At 46.7% G+C, this 18,523-nt stretch overlaps 1 protein-coding gene across 2 annotated transcripts in view; it reads left to right on the plus strand.

Annotated features, from left to right (window-relative positions):
• LOC116988589 (SH3 domain-containing kinase-binding protein 1-like) overlaps positions 1–18,523 on the plus strand; it is a 74,419-nt gene that overhangs the window by 22,871 nt on the left and 33,025 nt on the right. For both annotated transcript variants that reach the window (XM_033045455.1, XM_033045454.1), the window contains one exon: positions 17,940–18,060. In XM_033045455.1, coding sequence (XP_032901346.1) covers positions 17,940–18,060 — 121 coding nt within the window. The remainder of the gene's footprint in view (positions 1–17,939; positions 18,061–18,523) is intronic.

An 18,523-nucleotide genomic window follows, 5' to 3' on the forward strand; every position in this document is an offset into this window, starting at 1 on the left:
CTCCCAACAAACTAGGGGGCAATGTACAGAGGTCAATAGATCTACAAACCCGCACGTCTTTAGGATGTGGGGAGGAAACTGGAGCACCCAGAGGAAACCCACAAGGTCACAGCGTGAATGTGCGCAGACAGCGCCCACGGTCAGATTCAAACCCAGGTTTCTGGCGATGTGAGGCAGCAACACTGCCAATGTTTCAACAGCTTTGTCATGCATATGGCTGGTCTAACAGCTTCTGAGGACAAGGAACTCAGCCACTCTTTTGTGAGGATTAGTTCTCTTGAGTACACAACCAGTTGGCAGACTGACAAAGATGCCAATGACCATGCTTGATGTGCCAAGTGACGAAGTCTGGAAGCTTCATCTCTATCACAGTAGTATGAAATAATTGGGGTGAAGATTCTTGGATTGAAGGTAGACAAAAATGCTGGAGAAACTCAGCGGGTGAGGCAGCATCTATGGAGCGAAGGAATAGGTGACGTTTCGGGTCGAGACCCTTCTGGATTGATGTCAGCCAATTAACATACCCATTGTCTTACATTCAGCTGTTACATGTGAGAATAGACTGCAGTGTACATTAGAACAGATATTCTGTGGATTGGTCCTTGTTTTGAATTAATGGCTACTACTTCCACGTAATCTTATAAAATTAGTTTAGTTTAGTTTAGAAATACAGCGCAGAAACCGACCCTTCGGCCCACCGAGTCTGTGCTGACCAGCCATCCCCGAACACTAACACTATCCTACACACACTCTGTAGTCAGGATCGAACCCGGGACTCAGGCGCTGTAAGGCAGCAACTCTACCGCTGCATCACCGTGCTGCCTCTAACTCCTAATTAATCCGTAACACAAGTCAAATTGAGACCGCAATAAAATCCTTTGGACCTCAGCCGATTCTACACGATCAAACTCTGTGACGATATTGTAGGCACAGGGAATTGCAGATGCTGGTTTACAAAAAAAATTGTGTACTAGTGTTGGAATAACTCAGCGGGTCAGGCAACACATCTGGAGGCCATGGATAAGCGACATTTCGGGTCAGAAGAAGGGTCCTGACCTGAATTGTCGTCAATCCATGTCTTCCAGAGTTGTTGCCTGACCCACTGAGTACTTCCAGCAATTTGTGTCTGCTCAAGATTCCAGCGTCTGCAGTTCCCTGTGTCTTCTGATGAACCTTCTCTGCACTCTCTCCAACGCACTCATATCCTTCCTGTCCTGACCTGCTGAGTGACTCCAGCTATTTGTGTATTTTATCGCTATGGTATAATATATGTGTGTGTGTATGTGTCTATACGCACCATATATATACCATATATGCACCATATACAACACCTTTTCCACCATTCTATGGATCTATACCACCGCACGCTTGGTTCACATCACTGAAATCTTTGCCAGTTACATTGTGCCTTCCAGCTACAGCATTACCCACAGTGCTGGCACCAACCTACCCTGTCTTTACAACAGATAGTACAGGCAGCAGCAGGAGTGAGAGACTCAGCTTCCAGCCAGCCTGACAGCTACATGAAGGCGTACAGTGACTGGACTCAGGAGGGTCGGAAGGGGATGTGGCCAGTGTCTGCTGGTGCGGAAGCAATATTAAGAGAAGAGGAAGCCAACCGTGCACCTGCAACTCGGCTGTGAACTGGCTTCTGAAGCAGCAGACACGTCTGCCCCCACTCGCACCACTGTGTTGTGTGCAAGCTCCTCTAGTATCCTCCTCCCTGTGACCTGGCTCTACTGCATGGCTCTGCACTCCGAGTGCGCTCTGCTGACCTAGACCTTGTGATCCAGAGTCTGCATCCCTGACCTACACGTTCCTCTCTCTGCCCTGCGCTGGCCGATTCACCGCACAGACAGCTCGTTGCTTCTGAAGCCTGTTCACAGCCGAGTTGCAGGTGCACGGTTGGCTTCCTCTTACACATTGCTTCCACACCAGCCGCATCCCCACTTTGGGTTGAGACCCTTCTTCCCTGAAAAAAGGGTCTCGATCCGAAACATCATCTATTCCTTCTCTCCAGAGATGCTGCCTGTCCCGCTGAGTTACTCCAGCATTTTGTGTCTATTCTCAGTGTAAACCAGCATCTGCAGTTCCTTCCTACACATCCTGAACTGTGTCTCGAGTGTCACAATACAGCCGAGGCCAGCCACACACAGGTGGAGCTGAGCCCCGACAGCCCTATGTTAGTCACTGTGTGGTGACACTCTGGAACAAACGCATCGCAACAACATGCGTAAGGTTCAGAGAGTACTCAAGGATCGGTAGGCATCTACAGAGGTGTAACATCTTGGTGGCTCAATGGTAAATGGTAAAGCAAATGCAAGAATGGGTAGATCTGGAGGTAGATATATACCGCAGCAACACTTTGAGATGTTATAGGGCATAGAGTCACAGACTGTACAGCACAGAACAGGCCCTTCGTCCCAACTTGTCCATGCTGCCCAACTTGGCATACAGGGCTAGTCCCATTTGCTGGCATTTGGTCTGTAGCCCTCTAAACCATTGCTATCCAACTTATTTTGAAAGTCAATAATGTATGTTTCCTTTATAAGGTTTCTTTAATCATTAAAGGATTTTCACGGGGCGAGTTGACGCAAGATGTCACCAGAGTGAAGAGGTCGTGGTCCAGCACGAGTCTCGCACGATATAACGGGGATAGATAAAGAGTTCCCACGGTACTCGGCATTTCTGTTATTTGTGCGAGTGACTTGTCCGTTTCCCGAGCTTTCCCGTTAAATCTTGAATGAACATCGTGAACTACACGTGACACAAATGATGTAACTTTTTTTTTCACACACTATATATATCCTCCCTTGGTTGAATTGGCTCATTTGGAGACATATTTTACTGTGTATGTGGGAGACACAGATGGACTGAGCACAGTACCTCGGTCTTACTGTGTGTGGGAGAGGGGGAGAAAGAGACGTACACTCACAGAGGCAGAGTCTCTCAGCCTGTGTAAGAGGGAGGGAGAGAGAGAGAGAGGCACACACAAGGTGGATGTGAAATCTCACCTGCCTGTTTCAGTGACAGACACCCGCCGTCAGTAAATGAAGACACCCCCATCTGTCTCCCCCTCCTCTCCCTCGACTCCCCCACCTTTCTCTCCCAACTCCAGTCCCGTCCCGACCCCCTGGGAAACTGAATAGAGCAACAGTCAACTGCTGCCTGTGCGCTGATATGACAATAAAGGCTACTTTACTTTACTGAGTTAAAGAGTTCCCACGGTAGACTGTAAAACTGGGACCCTGGTTCTGGACTCCCCCAACACCGGAACCCTTCTTCAGACAGCCTAATCGGAATTGAGTCTGAAGATGTGTCTCGTCCCGAAACATCAGCTTTTTTTCTCCAGAGATGCTGCTTGACTCGCTGAGTTACTCCAGCTTTTTGTGTCTGTCTTCGGTTTAAACCAGCATGTGCAGTTCACTCCTTACATGGGTCTCTGTACAACATTGATTGGTAGCGTTCCGGACCCCTGGACCCGAGGACTCCGACCTGTATCTCTCAAAGAAGTACATGTGAAAAATTTCTCACGGACCATAAAAATGCGTAACCTTTCAGTAAAGTCCCTTTTAAAGTCCCTTTTAAAGATTATAGTTATTTTCTTGAATCTCATTAACATAACTCATGAATAAGTTGATGTCCATATGCGGATGCAAATCTTTATTTTTATTTATTTTTAAAATTCAATCCCACATAAGATAATTTTTACTCACCTTCTGTCCCCTCTGTCCAGCTTCCGGGTTCACCGTTCGCAGGAGTTCCCACGGTACCCGCAAGAGTTATTACGGATATCGCACTGGCCACTACATTCATATAATGTTGCAATACTCAACCACAAGTGTACAAGTCAATCTTGGAGAAATTCAAACTTTCTTGAATTTTCTCCCGAGTGACCAAGTTACACAATGACCTGCCGTTAGCGCTACGGTGGTCCACGGTGGTCCACGAATGCCGCACTGTTATCGCACGAGGTTCCCACGATGTTAAACTCCGGTTAACTCTTGCGTCAAGTCGCCCCGTGAAAAGGCCGCTTTAGAGAGATGTGGACCAAACACAGGCTGGTGGGACCAGTGATGAAGGGACATGTTGGGCAAGTTGGGCTGAAGGGCCTGTTTCCGTGCCGTATAATTCCTTGACTCTGAAGGAATAAAATATTGCAGTGAGATCCTTCTTTTGTGCCTTAACAAAGTATCTATTAGACATCAGCTGGAAATTTTAACACCCAAACATGAGTGGGTTGTGAGGAAATTCTGAATCTGGCTTCTGAAATGAGCGGAGGAAGGGAAAGGAGGTCAAGTGATGGGGAATTTGGCAGGGACTATTTTAATGAGGGTTGTCACCTCTGATTGAACCTGCTTTCCAGATTTAACTATCGTTAGCCAGATTCCCTCGTCCTTCGGAAACCTGGCAAATGAATGAAGGTGTGGAAGATTCAGGGGGAAGGTGCGTGTCTTCACAGCATGGCCACTGGGGCAGGAAGAGCCCAATTATTTCCCCAGGATCTCAAGCTCCCTTCCCACCAAACCTGCTCCCTATGGACTCCGAGGTGGGGAATCAGATCGTTCCCAGTTTTTGGAATCTCCATCAGTGTCAGGGAACCAGTTCTGGTCACCACACTACTGGAAAGATGTGATTGCACTGAAGAGATTCACCAGCCTTGCCTGGGTTGGAGGGTTTAAGAATGGATCGCCTAGACCGAGCTTGTTTACCCTGGAGCTGAGGGTTGACCTGTGAGTAGTATAGAAGACTATGAGATGCATAGACAAGACAGTGAGTCAAAACCTTTTCCCCATGGTAGGGGTATCATTAACAAGAAGGCGTAGATCTAAGGTGAGAGAGAGATTGACCAGAATAATGTTTACGAAGGAACTGCAGATGCTGGAGAATCGAAGGTAGACAAAAGTGCTGGAGAAACTCAGCGGGTGAGGCAGCATCTATGGAGCGAAGGAAATAGGCAACGTTTCGGGCCGAAACCCTTCTTCAGACTGATGTGGGCGGGGGGGGGGGAGAAGAAAGGAAGAGGAAGAGCCAGACGGCTGAGGGAGAGCTGAGAAGGGGAGGAGAAAGTGCGGCTACCTGAAATTGGAGAAGTCAATGTTCATGTCGCTGGGGTATAAACTGCACAAGCGAAATATGAGGTGCTGCTCCTCCAATTTACGGTGGACCTCACTCTGGCCATGGAGGAGGCCCAGGACAGAAAGGTCAGGTTTGGAATGGGAGGGGGAGTTGAAGTGCTGAGCCACCGGGAGATCGGGTTGGTTATTGCGGCGAAACGATCGCCAAGCCTACGCTTGGTCTCACCAATGTAGATCAGCTGACATCTAGAGCGGCGGATGCAATAGATGAGGTTGGAGGAGGTGCAGGTGAACCTCTGTCGCACCTGGAACGACTGCTTGGGTCCTTGAATGGAGTCAAGGGGGGAGGTAAAGCGACAAGTGTAGCATTTCCTGCGGTTGCAAGGGAAAGTGCCCGGGGAGGGGGTGGTACGGGTGGGAAGGGACGAATTGACCAGGGAGTTACGGAGGGAGCGGTCTTTGGTGAAAGCAGACAGGGGGGGAGATGGGAAGATGTGGCGAGTGGTGGGGTCACGTTGGAGATGGCGAAAATGACGGGGGATTATTTGTTGTATAATGTCTGGTTTTGAGGGGATTAGCTACAGGGAGCATTAGGTGGACTTGGATTGTTTTCCCTGGAATGAAAAGACAATTGGACAGGTATTTCGTTTTTAGAGGGATATGGACTAGGCAGATGGGACTAGTCTAGATTGGGCATCTTGATTGGCATCGTCAAGTCGGGCCGAAGGGTCTGATTCTATGCTGTATTACTCTATGACTGTGACTCTATGAAGGTCAGAGGTTGTGGGGAACCTGATAGAAGTGTATATAATGATGAGCGGCATAGATAGGGTAGACAGTCAGAACCTGTTTCCCAGGTTGGAGACATCATGCACTAGTTGGCATCGTTTTGTTACGTGTGGGGCAGGTTTTTTACACAGAGGGTGGTGGGTGTCTGGAACACATTGCTGAAGGCAGTGCTTGAGGCAGATACGATAGTGGCATTGTACAGACTTTTGGATGGGTACATGGATATGCATGGAATGGAGGGATATGGATCATGTGCAGGCAGATAAGAATTGGTTTTGGCATCATGTTCAGCACAGACATTGTGGGCCGAAGGGCCTGATCCTGAGCTGTACTGTTCTATGATCTGTGTTCCAGTAGCGTATCTATGTACGTTTTTTACATAAAGAGTGACTGATATCTGAACTCGTTGTCAGAGGAAGTGCTAGGAATCATATACTATTATTACATCTAAGAGACATTTAGACAGGAATTTAAATAGGCAAGTCATTGAAGGTTACTATCCTAATGAGGGAAAATAGGATTAGTATACTTAGAATTAAGGGGAGGTCATTTACGACTGAGGTGAGAAAAATTTTTTCACCCAGAGAGTTGTGAATTTATGGAATTCCCTGCCACAGAGGGCAGTGGAGGCCAAGTCACTGGATGGATTTAAGAGAGTTAGATAGAGCTCTAGGGGCTAGTGGAGTCAAGGAATATGGGGAGAAGGCAGGCACGGGTTATTGATAGGGAACGATCAGCCATGATCACAATGAATGGCGGTGCTGGCTCGAAGGGCCGAATGGCCTCCTCCTGCACCTATTTTCTATGTTTCTATGTTTCTATTAGTATAGGTAGGCATAAAGGTCAGCACAGAATTGATGGCCTGAAGGGCCCATACTGCACTGTACTGCACTGTATGACTCCGACAGCTAATTGGGATGAGAGTCCTTTCCCTGGGATTGTCCCTCACAGTGTATCGAGGATCAAACTCAGCCATTAACCCAGGACCAGCATTCCCCACTGAGTCTCCAGCCTCCTCTGATGCAAACCCAGCTCGTTAGTTAAAGTTGGTTTGGACCTTCAGGACAGCAATAGACATGCGACGGGAGGATGTGAATGCTCAGGAGAGAGCGGGGAGGACATTCACAGAGAGACTAGGAACTGCCGATGCTGGAATCTTCAGCACAACACACAGTACTGGAGTAACTCAGCATTTGCAGAGGGAATGGACGGGCGACATTCGAGCTTGGGGCACTTCTTTGGGCTGGTTGCAGTTAGGGGGAGAAAGCTGGAAATGAGCGATGTGGCATATAAGGCCTGGCAAGTGATAGCTGGATACAGGTGAGGGGGTGGGGAGGGGGGGGGGGGGGTTGACTGGCAGATGGGAGGTGTAATTAAGGCGAAAAGACGACAACTGATGTCAGATGAGGAGAGAAGAGGTGAAATGTAAAGCTGGAGGAAGGGATAGAGAGGGGAGGGGGGCAGAAGGGTTGGGGGCAGAGGAATGATTAAAGGGAATTGAATGAAGGGGATGAGAGATGAGTGTACGGATGGGAGGGAAGGAGTGGGATGACTGGGAGGATGGGAGATAGTCGGGGAAATGGATTCGCACTGAAGGGGGGGAGGACACGCAGGGAAAGAAGCGGGTGTATGGTGATATTACTTGAAATAGAGTCATACAGTGTGGGAACAGGCCCTTTGGTCCAACCTGCCCACACCAACCAATATATTACCAGGTCATCAAAAATGTCCTCATTCTTTAGGAAATGGGGGTTCCCCTCTTCCATTATAGATGAGGCTCTCACTAGGGTCTTCTCGATATCCTGCAGCTCCACACTTGCTCTCCCTCCCCTCATTCATCCCCCTTGTCCTCACCTTCCACCCCATCAGCCATCACATACAGCATATAATTCTCCAACACTTTCGCCACCTCCAAGGGGTCCCACTCCTGGCCACATCCTCCCATCTTCACCCATTTCTGCTTTCCGCAGAGACCGTTCCCTCCGCAACTCCCTGGTCAACTTGTCCGTGAGACCAAGCACAGGCTCGGCGCTCCTTTCGCTGAATACCTCCGCTCAGTCCGCCTTAACCTACCTGATCTCCCGGTTGCTCAGCACTTCAACTCCGCCTCCCATTCCCAATCCGACCTTTCTGTCCTGGGCCTCCTCCATTGTCAGAATGAGGCCCAGCGCAAATTGGAGGAACAGCACCTCATATTTCGTTTGGGTAGTTTACACCCCAGCAGTATGAACATTGACTTCTCTAACTTCAATTAGCCCTTGCTTTCCATCTCTCTCCATCCCCTCCCCCTTCCCAGTTCTCCCACCAGTCTTACTGTCTCCGACTACATTCTAACTGTCCCGCCCACTCCCATGACATCAGTCTGAAGAAGGGTCTCGACCCGAAACGTCACCCATTCCTTCTCTCCAGAGATGCTGCCGGTCCCGCTGAGTTACTCCAGCATTTTGTGTCTACCTTCGATTTAAACCAGCATCTGCAGTTCTTTCCTACACAACATGTCCCAGTTATACTAGTCCCACCTGCCTCCATTTGGCCCATATCCCTCTAAAACCTCCATATTCATGTAAAACCTTTCCTATCCAATTACCTGTCCGTGTTTTAAATGCTGCCATAGTACCTGCTAACATAAAGAACCAGGGGATCAAGAACCAGAGGACATTGGTTTAAGGTGAAAGGGGCTCAATTCAATGGGAACCTGAGGGGCAATATTTTCATTCACAGGGTGGCGGGTGTTTAGCCATTTGGCAGTTTAATCCATACACTCACACACTCTGAGTGTGTCATATATCCATACATCCATACACTCTGAGTGAAAAAAATGCTCCTCAGGTTCCTATTAAATTGTGCCCCTGTCACTTTAAAACGATAAACTCAGTTCTTGATTCCTCTAACCCCCTGGATAAATGATTCTGTGCATTCAATCTAGCTATTCCCCCTATGATCTTATACACCTCAAGAAGATCGCCCCTCAGCCTCCTGTGCTCCAAGGAATAAAGTCCTAGCCTGCTGAACCTCTCCCTCTAGCTCAGGCCCTGGCAATGTTGCTTAGTTTAGTTTAGTTTAGTTTAGTTTTGAGATACATTGTGGAAACAGAATCCTGCCCTTGTTAGACGTCCCAAAAAGCAACACCTCACATTTCTCTGTATTAAATTCTATCAACCATTCCTCAGCCCACCTAGCCAATCGATCCCGATCCTGCTGCGATCTTTCACGACCATCTTCAGTAATTGCGAAACCACCTACTTTTGTTTCGTCAGCAACCTTGCCCTGAATGTTCTCATCCAAATCATTGATGTAGATGACAAACAGTCACGGGCCCAGCACCGAACCCTGAGGCACACCACTACTCACAGGCCTCCAGTCCGAGAAGTGACCTTACACCATCACCCTCTGCTTCCTTCCATGAAGCCAATTTGCTATGCATTCAGCTATCTCTCCTTGGATCCCATGGGATCCTATGTCTTTTTTTGTACACCAGCATCTGCAGTTCCTTGTATCAGAACTAAATTCAATTTGCATTCAATGCGATTTTTCTTTAAGATTTCCTGCGCTTGTGCACGACTTCTATTTTGGGTCAATTGCATAAAGTAAACTCTGGAGCAAAGCACAGAGCAGTTAGTGGTGAGTAAGCATGACCTTCAGATGCTGAAATCATTCACATAGGCCTTTACTGAAGCTGCGTTTTGGACCTTTGACCTAATTTATGTTGAAACCGTGCAGTCCGTGTGAAATCCATGGGATGGATGGCTGGGATGTGAAGGTCACCAGCCAACGAGTGGGGTCTGGGCTGTGACACGATGGGACTTGGCTCAGGGGGTCCTTGTGGCTATTCAGCAAGATAGCTTGAGCTATCTTAGTGGCACAGTATGGAAACGTGGTGAAGTCAAACTTGCTGTTGCAGCCTGCGCCATTTCTGCAGAGATGTCACTTGAAATAGAGTGCAGGATATCTGTGGTTGCTCTGCCGTTTCTCGCTGCCCTGAGGAAGCTGTATTAAACCACATCGTGGCAAATTGTGCCGGGTTGCATTCAGCAAAGTCTACCAGGTGTTTTGCAATAGACTGTGCATGGATAACATCTCACCCTTTGGTTTCGATGTGTGCGTAGGAGTGGAGGTGGGGTTTGAGTTGAGAGAAGTTGACTCTGTAACAGGATGTGGGATCCTGGCAACCTATTCGCATTCCTTTTTTCTGTTGTATTATGATGCGAGGAAATACTTGCCGGCTCCTAAACAATGATGGTCTGGGTGGAACATGTGCGGCTGTGGTTCTCAAAGGGCCCCAGTAGCAGATAATTTGTAACTCATCCAGAGTAGCTTCTCAGCTGCGCAGATTATATTTTGTTAAGTCCATTGCCATTTTGGATTTTAATTTTTAATTTAGCTTTTAAACCTAATCGCATGGCAACAGCAAAGACTCCGGAGTTGTGCCTTCTGAAAAGCAACCTCACAGGTAAGTGTTGAAAATGCTGTCAATGTGAAAAGTGACCTGGAAGAGCAAGCAAGTTTGCTCACTGTTTCATCAGTATGATATTCTCAAAGTTTAATCAACTTGATATGGAAGTTTTAATCTGAGAACTAGTGGTGATAAACAGTGCTATCCTTGAGTTTAAGATGCAGGGGTTTTGAAATGCTTTTCAGTCTACATGAGCATTCGAGTTGCTAGTTTGTGTAGATTGACAAGTTATTTTAACTGATGGGCTTACCAGTTTGTTTCAAGGCAGCAACATAACAAAGAGGTAGATCTTATGCAATAGTGTGAAGCATGGGTTAGCTTACTGGGTGTTATATATATATTGAAGATGGTCCAAACCTGAAACATCACCTACCCATGTGTAGGAAGGAACTGGCCTTGCTGCATTAAGCCGAAGATAGACACAAAATGCTGGAGTAACTCAGCGGGACAGGCAGCATCTCTGGAGAGAAAGAAAGGGTGATGTTTCGAGTCGAGACCCTTCTATGTGGAAGGAACCAGAGGAAAGACCACATGGTAATGGGTGAAGGGATAGTGGTACTGCTAGTAGAGCTGCTGCCTTACAGCACCAGAGACCTGGGTTCAATCCTGACCTCAGGTGCTGTCTGTGTGGAGTTCACACCTTCTCCCATAACCACATGGTCTTTCCTCTGGTTTCCTCCCATATAGAAGGGTCTCGATCCGAAACATCACCCATTCCTTCTCTCCAGAGATGCTGCCTGTCCCGCTGAGTTACTCCAGCATTCTGTGTCTAACATCACTACCCATGTTCTCCAGAGAAGCTGCCTGACCCACTAAGTTACTCCGACACTTTGCGTATTTCTTTGTACACTAGCACCTGCAGTTCCTTGTGTCCTCAATATATCAGTACCTGAGCATAACATCTTTTCTGAGTTAGATCTGTATAGAGTTTAAGTTGCTGATAAAAGATGCATGGTGTAAAGGTACTGCTAATTGTACTGGACAACTGAAATGGTTTCAATTATAGCAAAAGAGTGATAAAGCTAGGTCTATTCACCCTGGCGCGGACAAGGCTGAGAGGGGACATGACTGAGATATATCAAATTATGAGAGGGATAAACAGGGTAGACTGCAGGAAAAGTGGCCAAGAATGCACACCAATGCCTCTACTTCAAACTCTGTACAAAGCATTTTATTGGGATACATCATGGCTTGGTTTGAGAACAGCTCCATCCAAGAACGTAAGAAATTGCAGAGTTGTGGACCTAGCTCAGACCATCACGCAAACCAACCTCCCTTCCATTGACTCTTCACGCTGCCTCGGCAAGGCCAGCAGCATAATCAAGGACCAGTCTCACCCCGGTCACTCACTCTTCTCCCCTCTCCCATCAGGCAGGAGGCACAGAAGTGTGAAAATGCACACCTCCAGATTCAGGAACATTCTCTTCCTTATTGTTATCAGGCAATTGAATGGTCCTCTCATCAGCTTGAGTGTGGTCCTGACCTCCCATCGACCTCATTGAAGACCATTGACCGATCTTTAATCAGACTTTATCGGGCTTCAATGTTGTATCTTTGCACTTTCAATTCAATTCAATTAAAAAACTTTATTGGCATGATAAAAAAACATTGTTATATTGTTAACATTACACTTAATGTTACATCAATTATCCCTTATCTGTGCACTGTGGACAGCTTTATTGTTTTCACATATAGTCTTTTCTTTGACTGGATAGAACACAAACAAAAATGTTTCATTGTACCACTGCACACAAGACAATAATAAATTAAACTAAACTAAACTAAACTCAACTCAACTAAACTCAACCAAACTTAACTTTTCCCCATTATCATAGCTAGATAAAACCAGATGATTTAGATTTAGGGTAATGGAGAAGAGATTTAGATGTGATGCAAAAGTCCTTCATCACCCAGAGAATGGTACCAGAGAATGATGCTGGGTAATTGACAACATTTAAGGGCCTATCCCACCAGCATGCGATTGCATGCGTCTAGCGCAACCAAATGTGGTGGCTTGAGGCGTACGGCCTCGTGGGGCCGGTCCCACTTCCAACCGTGGAGCCGTTTGGAGTTGTGCGAGGCTGGTCCCGACATTATACTCACCAATCAGCTGGGCAGGAGGCGGGCCGACTGAATTTGGACGTCGCACGGCGTTGGGCGGTTACGTCATCACGTGCAACGCCACACGCTAGGCGTACGCCATCAAGACGCTGCATACGCCATCAAGACGCTGCGTACGGCGTCGAGACGGTGCGTACGCCCGTCGAGGCGCTGCGTACGGCCTCAATGCGGCTGCGGGCCGACATGTCGTTGCCGCGCGGAATTTTTGAACAGTGTCAGTTTTTCGGAGCTCCGCGCGATGTCGGGACCAGCCCCGCACAACTCCGGCGATCGAAGTGGGACCGGCCCCGCGAGGTCGTACGGCTCAAGTGACCACGTTAGGTCGCGCTCACCGCATGCACTCGCATGCTCGTGGGACAGGCCCTTTAAGTGTCTAGATAATTTCTTAAATCACCCAGGCATCAAGGCTGTGGAGTCGATACCCAAAATACCCGACTCCGAACCCTGACACCGACCCCTAGGTTTAATAATTCTAAATCTGCTATGATGACATTACACAAATGGCATTTCATAAGAACTACATGAATCATCAGGCTTCCTTTTAAACCCATGTCCTTAAAGTTTTGAGTCTAATGGTTGTATCTATGCTATCGTGGCTTTTTTAAAATAGTTCATTCTTGAAAAAAAACCATAATCAATATGCTATAAGAAAACAAAATACATATAGGACATAAAAAATCCATTGAATTAAATAAAAATTATAAAACCATTACTCCAAAATGTATTAAACTAAGGCCACAGTTATGAGCTAAATGGCTAAATTATGACAACAACAAAAAATTCTCGTGAAATAGAAATTATAACTGAATGCATAGGTATGGCTGTTACTATCATAGCGGCAAGTTTTACAATTTCTGGATAAGCAGGGATGACTTCTTGTACTGTAAGTTTAGATGAGCGATCATATTTCTCTACTTCTTTTAAACCACCAAGAAAATCTTGCTAAAATTCCATTAGTTTCACATCAAAAGGCTGCCTTTGTACATTTAAACAGGAACGCTTTGCTCTTGACTTCAATTTTATCTAAATATTTTGCAAAATCCGAGTCTTCATCGTTTGAAGAGGATGAGAAGGATTTGGAACTCCCATCTTCATGTTGTGGTTCAACTTTTCAGGTAGTAGTAGTCCTTTTGTCTGAACTAGAGCATCACAGAGGCCTCTTTTGCTTTGGCAATTTGATCTTCGCTCAACAAGGTTCGGTTCATTGGATCTATGTAGACAGCAGCTAACAAGATCTGATTTTCAAGTAGCAGACCCTCTCTTTTCTTCATTGATGATACAATTCCTTCAGCAATTAATCATCCAGCTTTGGAGAGGTGAAATATTAAATGTTTCCACTCCCACAGGAATGTACCAGGAGTTAAGTCCTCTGCTTGCAGCTTTTTGGTGACTGCATAAGGGTGAGCAAGCAATTGTGATGCCAACCTCCATTGACGTTTAGTCAGTAAGACACTGGGATTATCAATATCTTCTAGAAAGGGTTTTAGGTCAACGCCTAACCATCATATATGTGCTGCCACAGCGAGTTGCTTGGTCCAATATAGCTCCCTTTCCTGCACGTCTCTGGAGGATAGCATCAATTTTAGAGGTCCTGGCTGCTGTGGCTACTTGCCTCATCTTACCTATCAGAGCAGCTGCATGGCGTTCTTTCAATCCATCTCTTTTTGCTAGTTGCAATGTACGTACAGCACAACGCATATGTTGGATTAAACAGAGCTGAGGTGCCTCCTCAACAATATCATCTAACATTTCATCATTCTGTTCTATTCATGCTGTTTCAATTTCAGAATCTGCATCAGAGATCTCCCTTTCAGTAGTGACTTTTTCTTCTTCAACTTTAGTAATTTTTTCTATTGTGCTTGGCATATTTGAAGCATTATTAGTGACGATGCATAGAATCTGGTCTTTCTTAATTTCAAAATCTTTCAAAATGTCTTCCACTAAGTTCTGGAGATAAATGCTCTTGTGATGTGCCTTGGAGCCCTTTACTCCTAAAGTCCGAGTTACGATTTTATTGTTTTCATCAACAAATCTAGCATTGATGGCAAAATAGTGTAACGAGTGGTGGCATCCATTTTAATGAACACGAACCGCCCCTTGAGAGATTTTCGAAACTTTTCCTTTTCATTCTTGGCTTCTTCAAGTATAAGTTTTCTGATATTCTCCCTTACCAGAGAAACTCCTAATTTCTTAGACATTTCTCCATTTAGGCCTAGAAAGGCTAGTTGTGAACATAAAGTAACTCAGCTTTTTGTGTCTATCATCAGTTTATACCTGCATCTGCAGTTCCTCCCTACACAAACCCTGGGACATTGCCTTCCAATCCCATTAATTTTTCCAACATGACTTGTTTTCTAATGCTAATTCCTTTTAATTCCTCCTTTTCAATGGCCTCCTGGTTTCTTGGAAGTTATCTAAGGCAGAACTAAGAATTTGTTTATTTACTGCTGTTTCTTGGTTCCTCATTAGAATTTCTGTCTGACCAAAACGAGGCCTGTTTGTTCTTTTGTTTTTACATGTTTGCAATGCTGTTACAGTCCGCCTTTATGTTCCTTATAAGTTCACTCTCTCATTTTTTGTCTTCTCAATTAATCTCGTGGTTTTTGTTTTGCCGAATCGTAAACTGTTGCCAATACTCTGATTTGCTATTTGTTCAGGCAACTTTATTTGACACAGTGTCTCATGTTGCCCTGAACTTCCTTTGTCAGGGGCCCACTTCATCAGGGGCCCACTTGATATAGGGGGCCCACTTCATCAGGGGCCCACTTCATCAGGGGCCCACTTGATATAGGGGGCCCACTTCATCAGGGGCCCACTTCATCAGGGGCCCACTTGATATAGGGGGCCCACTTCATCAGGGGCCCACTTCATCAGGGGCCCACTTGCCATCGGGCAAGCTGACACCCTGGCCAGTCCGCCACTGGTCACACGAACGCAGTGCAAATGCGTAGTGAAATTATTTTCTGACAAACAGTCCAGTAGAGTATTGCCGTACCTAAGCCCAATTGGCAAGTGGTACAGAAATAGTCCTCTGTGTTTATGCAGTAAAATGGTAAGAGGGGCAGCGGGGGTGGGCGTCAGTATGGTTCAGGTTTAGGGTTATTATTGTCACGCGTACTGAGGTACGGTGAAAAGCATTATTGTAGAGTTGTAGAGACACAGAGTCATCTAGTCTGGAAACAGACTCTTCGGCCCAACTCATCCATGTCAACCAAGATGCTTCATCTAAAGTAATCCCATTTGCTTGCGTTTAGCCCTTCTCCCTTCCTATTCATGTACCTGTCCATGTGTCTTTTAAATGTTTGGTCTTTTAGAGCACCTGCCTCAACAACTTCCTCGGGCAGCTCGTTCCATATACCCGTTCCTATTACATCTTTCCCCTCTCACGTTGTGCATGCTATCCAAACAGATCAGATATGCCTTATATAAATACAATCACGTCAAACAAATACAATAGATAGAGCAAATGGGATATACAGAGTGCAGAGTATAGTTCTCAGCATTATAACACATCAGTTCCATTGACAGAGTCCAATGTCCACAATGGAGGAGAGGTAGCTTGGACAGTACCCCAGCTTATGGAAGGACCATTTGGAAGCATGATATTGGAGGGGATAGAGTGGGCAGTGGGCAGAGGGCAATTGGCAATTGGCAAAGTCTGGAGACAGCAGGAAGTGGGCAGTGTGTAATGGACCATGGCCAGATAGCAGCAAGCATTGGGCAGGAGATTGTGGGCAGTGGAACTCAGCATCTCTTCCTTTCTAATATTGGCGTGCCCCAGAATCACAACACGGTGGCACAGTGGCACAACAGTAGAGCCGCCGCCTCACAGCACCAGAGACCCGGGTTTGATCATGACCTCCGTTGCTGTCTGTGTGGAGTTTGCATGCTCTCCCTGTGACCATGTGGGTTTCCTCCGGGTGCTCCTGTTTCCTCCCACATTCCAATGACGTGCAGGTTTGTAGGTTATTTGGCTTCTGTGAAATTGCCCTTATTGTGCAGCGGCAATTTTACGAAAGTGGGAAACCGTGGAACTAGTGTTGGGGTCATCGATGATTGGTGTGGACTCGGTGGACCGAAGGGATTGTTTCCACGCTGTATATTGCTCTGAAAGTCTCCCAATGCGTATAGAATGGAGGACAAATTTCCAGAAAGCCAAGAGTCAGACAGGAAGCCAGCGAAATGTGGCAGTGTGTGGGCAAACTTGTGTCTGAGTGTGAACTAGCAAGATGTACTAGCGCTGTTACTAGCTGCCTCAGCCCGCAGTCTGGTTGTCTTTTGTTTTTTTGTTATGTTTAAAGTGTGTTTTTTTGTGTTTTTTTCAGTATTTTATGTGGGGGGAAGAGGGTATGGTAAGGGGGAACCGTCCTTCAGTCACTTCCTGACGAGGATGCGACTGTTATCTGAGTCGCGCCCTCACCCCTCTCCTCGCGGCCTACTAACTGGATTGGCGCAGCCTTTCCTGCCGGATCGGACCAGAGCTTCAGCAGTGGCGGCGAGGTGCTGGAAACATCGCGGAGCGGAGCGGGCGAGGCCTTACCTGGGATCGCCGCTTGGAGCTCCGGAGTGTTGGGCCGCTGCACAATAGCGGCGACTGTTGGTGCTCGGGAGGCCCCGACCATGGGTGTACATTGGGGAACATCAGTGAGGAGATTGACTGGACTTTGGTTCCTTCCTTCACAGTGGGGACCTTTGGTGCCGCTGTGGGGATGTTTGTGTTGTGGAATACTGTGTTCTGTGTTTTTGTGTTTTTTTATTATTTGTATGACTAAGGGAAAAATAATTTTGTTGTCTCTTAATTGAAGACAATGACAATAAATTAAATCAATTCAAATGTTTCAAAAATCCCCAGCATTTCTCCATCTCTCTGCAACTGGAACTGATGTTGTTCTCTTTACCCTCTACTTCTGAACATTTTGAAACTAAGCAATATGTAGAAGGGCTTTGACATCTCTCTCACATTGTCTGTTTCTCTCTCTCTCCCTCTACCTACGTCAACCAGCGACAGGTACCGGCGACTAAATTGTCTTCAGTTGTAGCCGACAGGGTCGTTGCTTGTCGTAGCATGTCGCGGGTACGCATAGGTTGACTTCAGTTTTCGTAGGTTGTCACCTGTGTGGTCGTAGGTTGTCGTAGGTGTGGTGGTAGGTGGACGTCCTAAGTAGTGACGGTTGAGTCGCCGGTTGTCGGTAGCTTGCCGTAGCTTAACGTTTACTAGGTGGTAGGTTGTCGTAGACAGTGTCGTGGGGGGGGGGTCCAGTCGCTGCTTTTTTGGCAACCTGCTACGACTATGACAGTCGCCGGCAGTCGCCAAAAAAATCGCCTCAGTGGGACAGACCCTTGAGGCAGGTACTATTGCAACGTTTAAGAAACATTTAGACAGTTACATGGATAGGACAGGTTTAGAAGGATATGGACCAAACTCCCTCTCTCTCTCTCTCCCCACCACCCCTACCCCCTCTCTCACCAGCTCATTCACCACCTCTATCTTCTTGCAGATGAGAAGACAGAGCCCAAGAACAAATGGTCAGAGTCTTCTGCCAAACCCATTCTGATGCCTCCTAAAAAGGTTCCACCTCCAGTCAAAGTGAAGCCACTGTTAACAAACCAGATTAATAGGTAAGTGGAACAGTCACAGTGTCACAGCATAAGGACATGTTTGACACTCTCCATGTTTGACTCTCACCAAAGAAAAAGTTAAATAAATAACAAATATAGTGCAAATAACAAATAATAATATAGTCTTTTGCTGTTCAGAGCTCATAGCTTATTCGTTGTGTTTAATAGCCTGATGGCTGTGGGGAAGAAGCTGTTCCTGAACCTGGACGTTACAGTCTTCAGGCTCCTGTACCTTTTTCGTGATAGCAGTGGTGAGATAAGAGTGTGGCCAGGATGGTGTGGGTCCTTGATGATTTTGGCTGTCTTTCTGAGGCAGCGACCATGTTAGATCCCTTCGATGGTGGGGAGGTCAAAGCCAGTGATGGACTGGGCAGTGGTCACAACTTTTTGTAGTCTTTTTCGCTCCTGGACGTTCAAGTTGCCGAACCAGGCCACGATGCAAGCAGTCAGTATGCTCTCTACC

The sequence above is a fragment of the Amblyraja radiata genome, chromosome 27 (assembly GCF_010909765.2).
Source record: "Amblyraja radiata isolate CabotCenter1 chromosome 27, sAmbRad1.1.pri, whole genome shotgun sequence".
Taxonomy (NCBI): Eukaryota; Metazoa; Chordata; class Chondrichthyes; order Rajiformes; family Rajidae; genus Amblyraja; species Amblyraja radiata.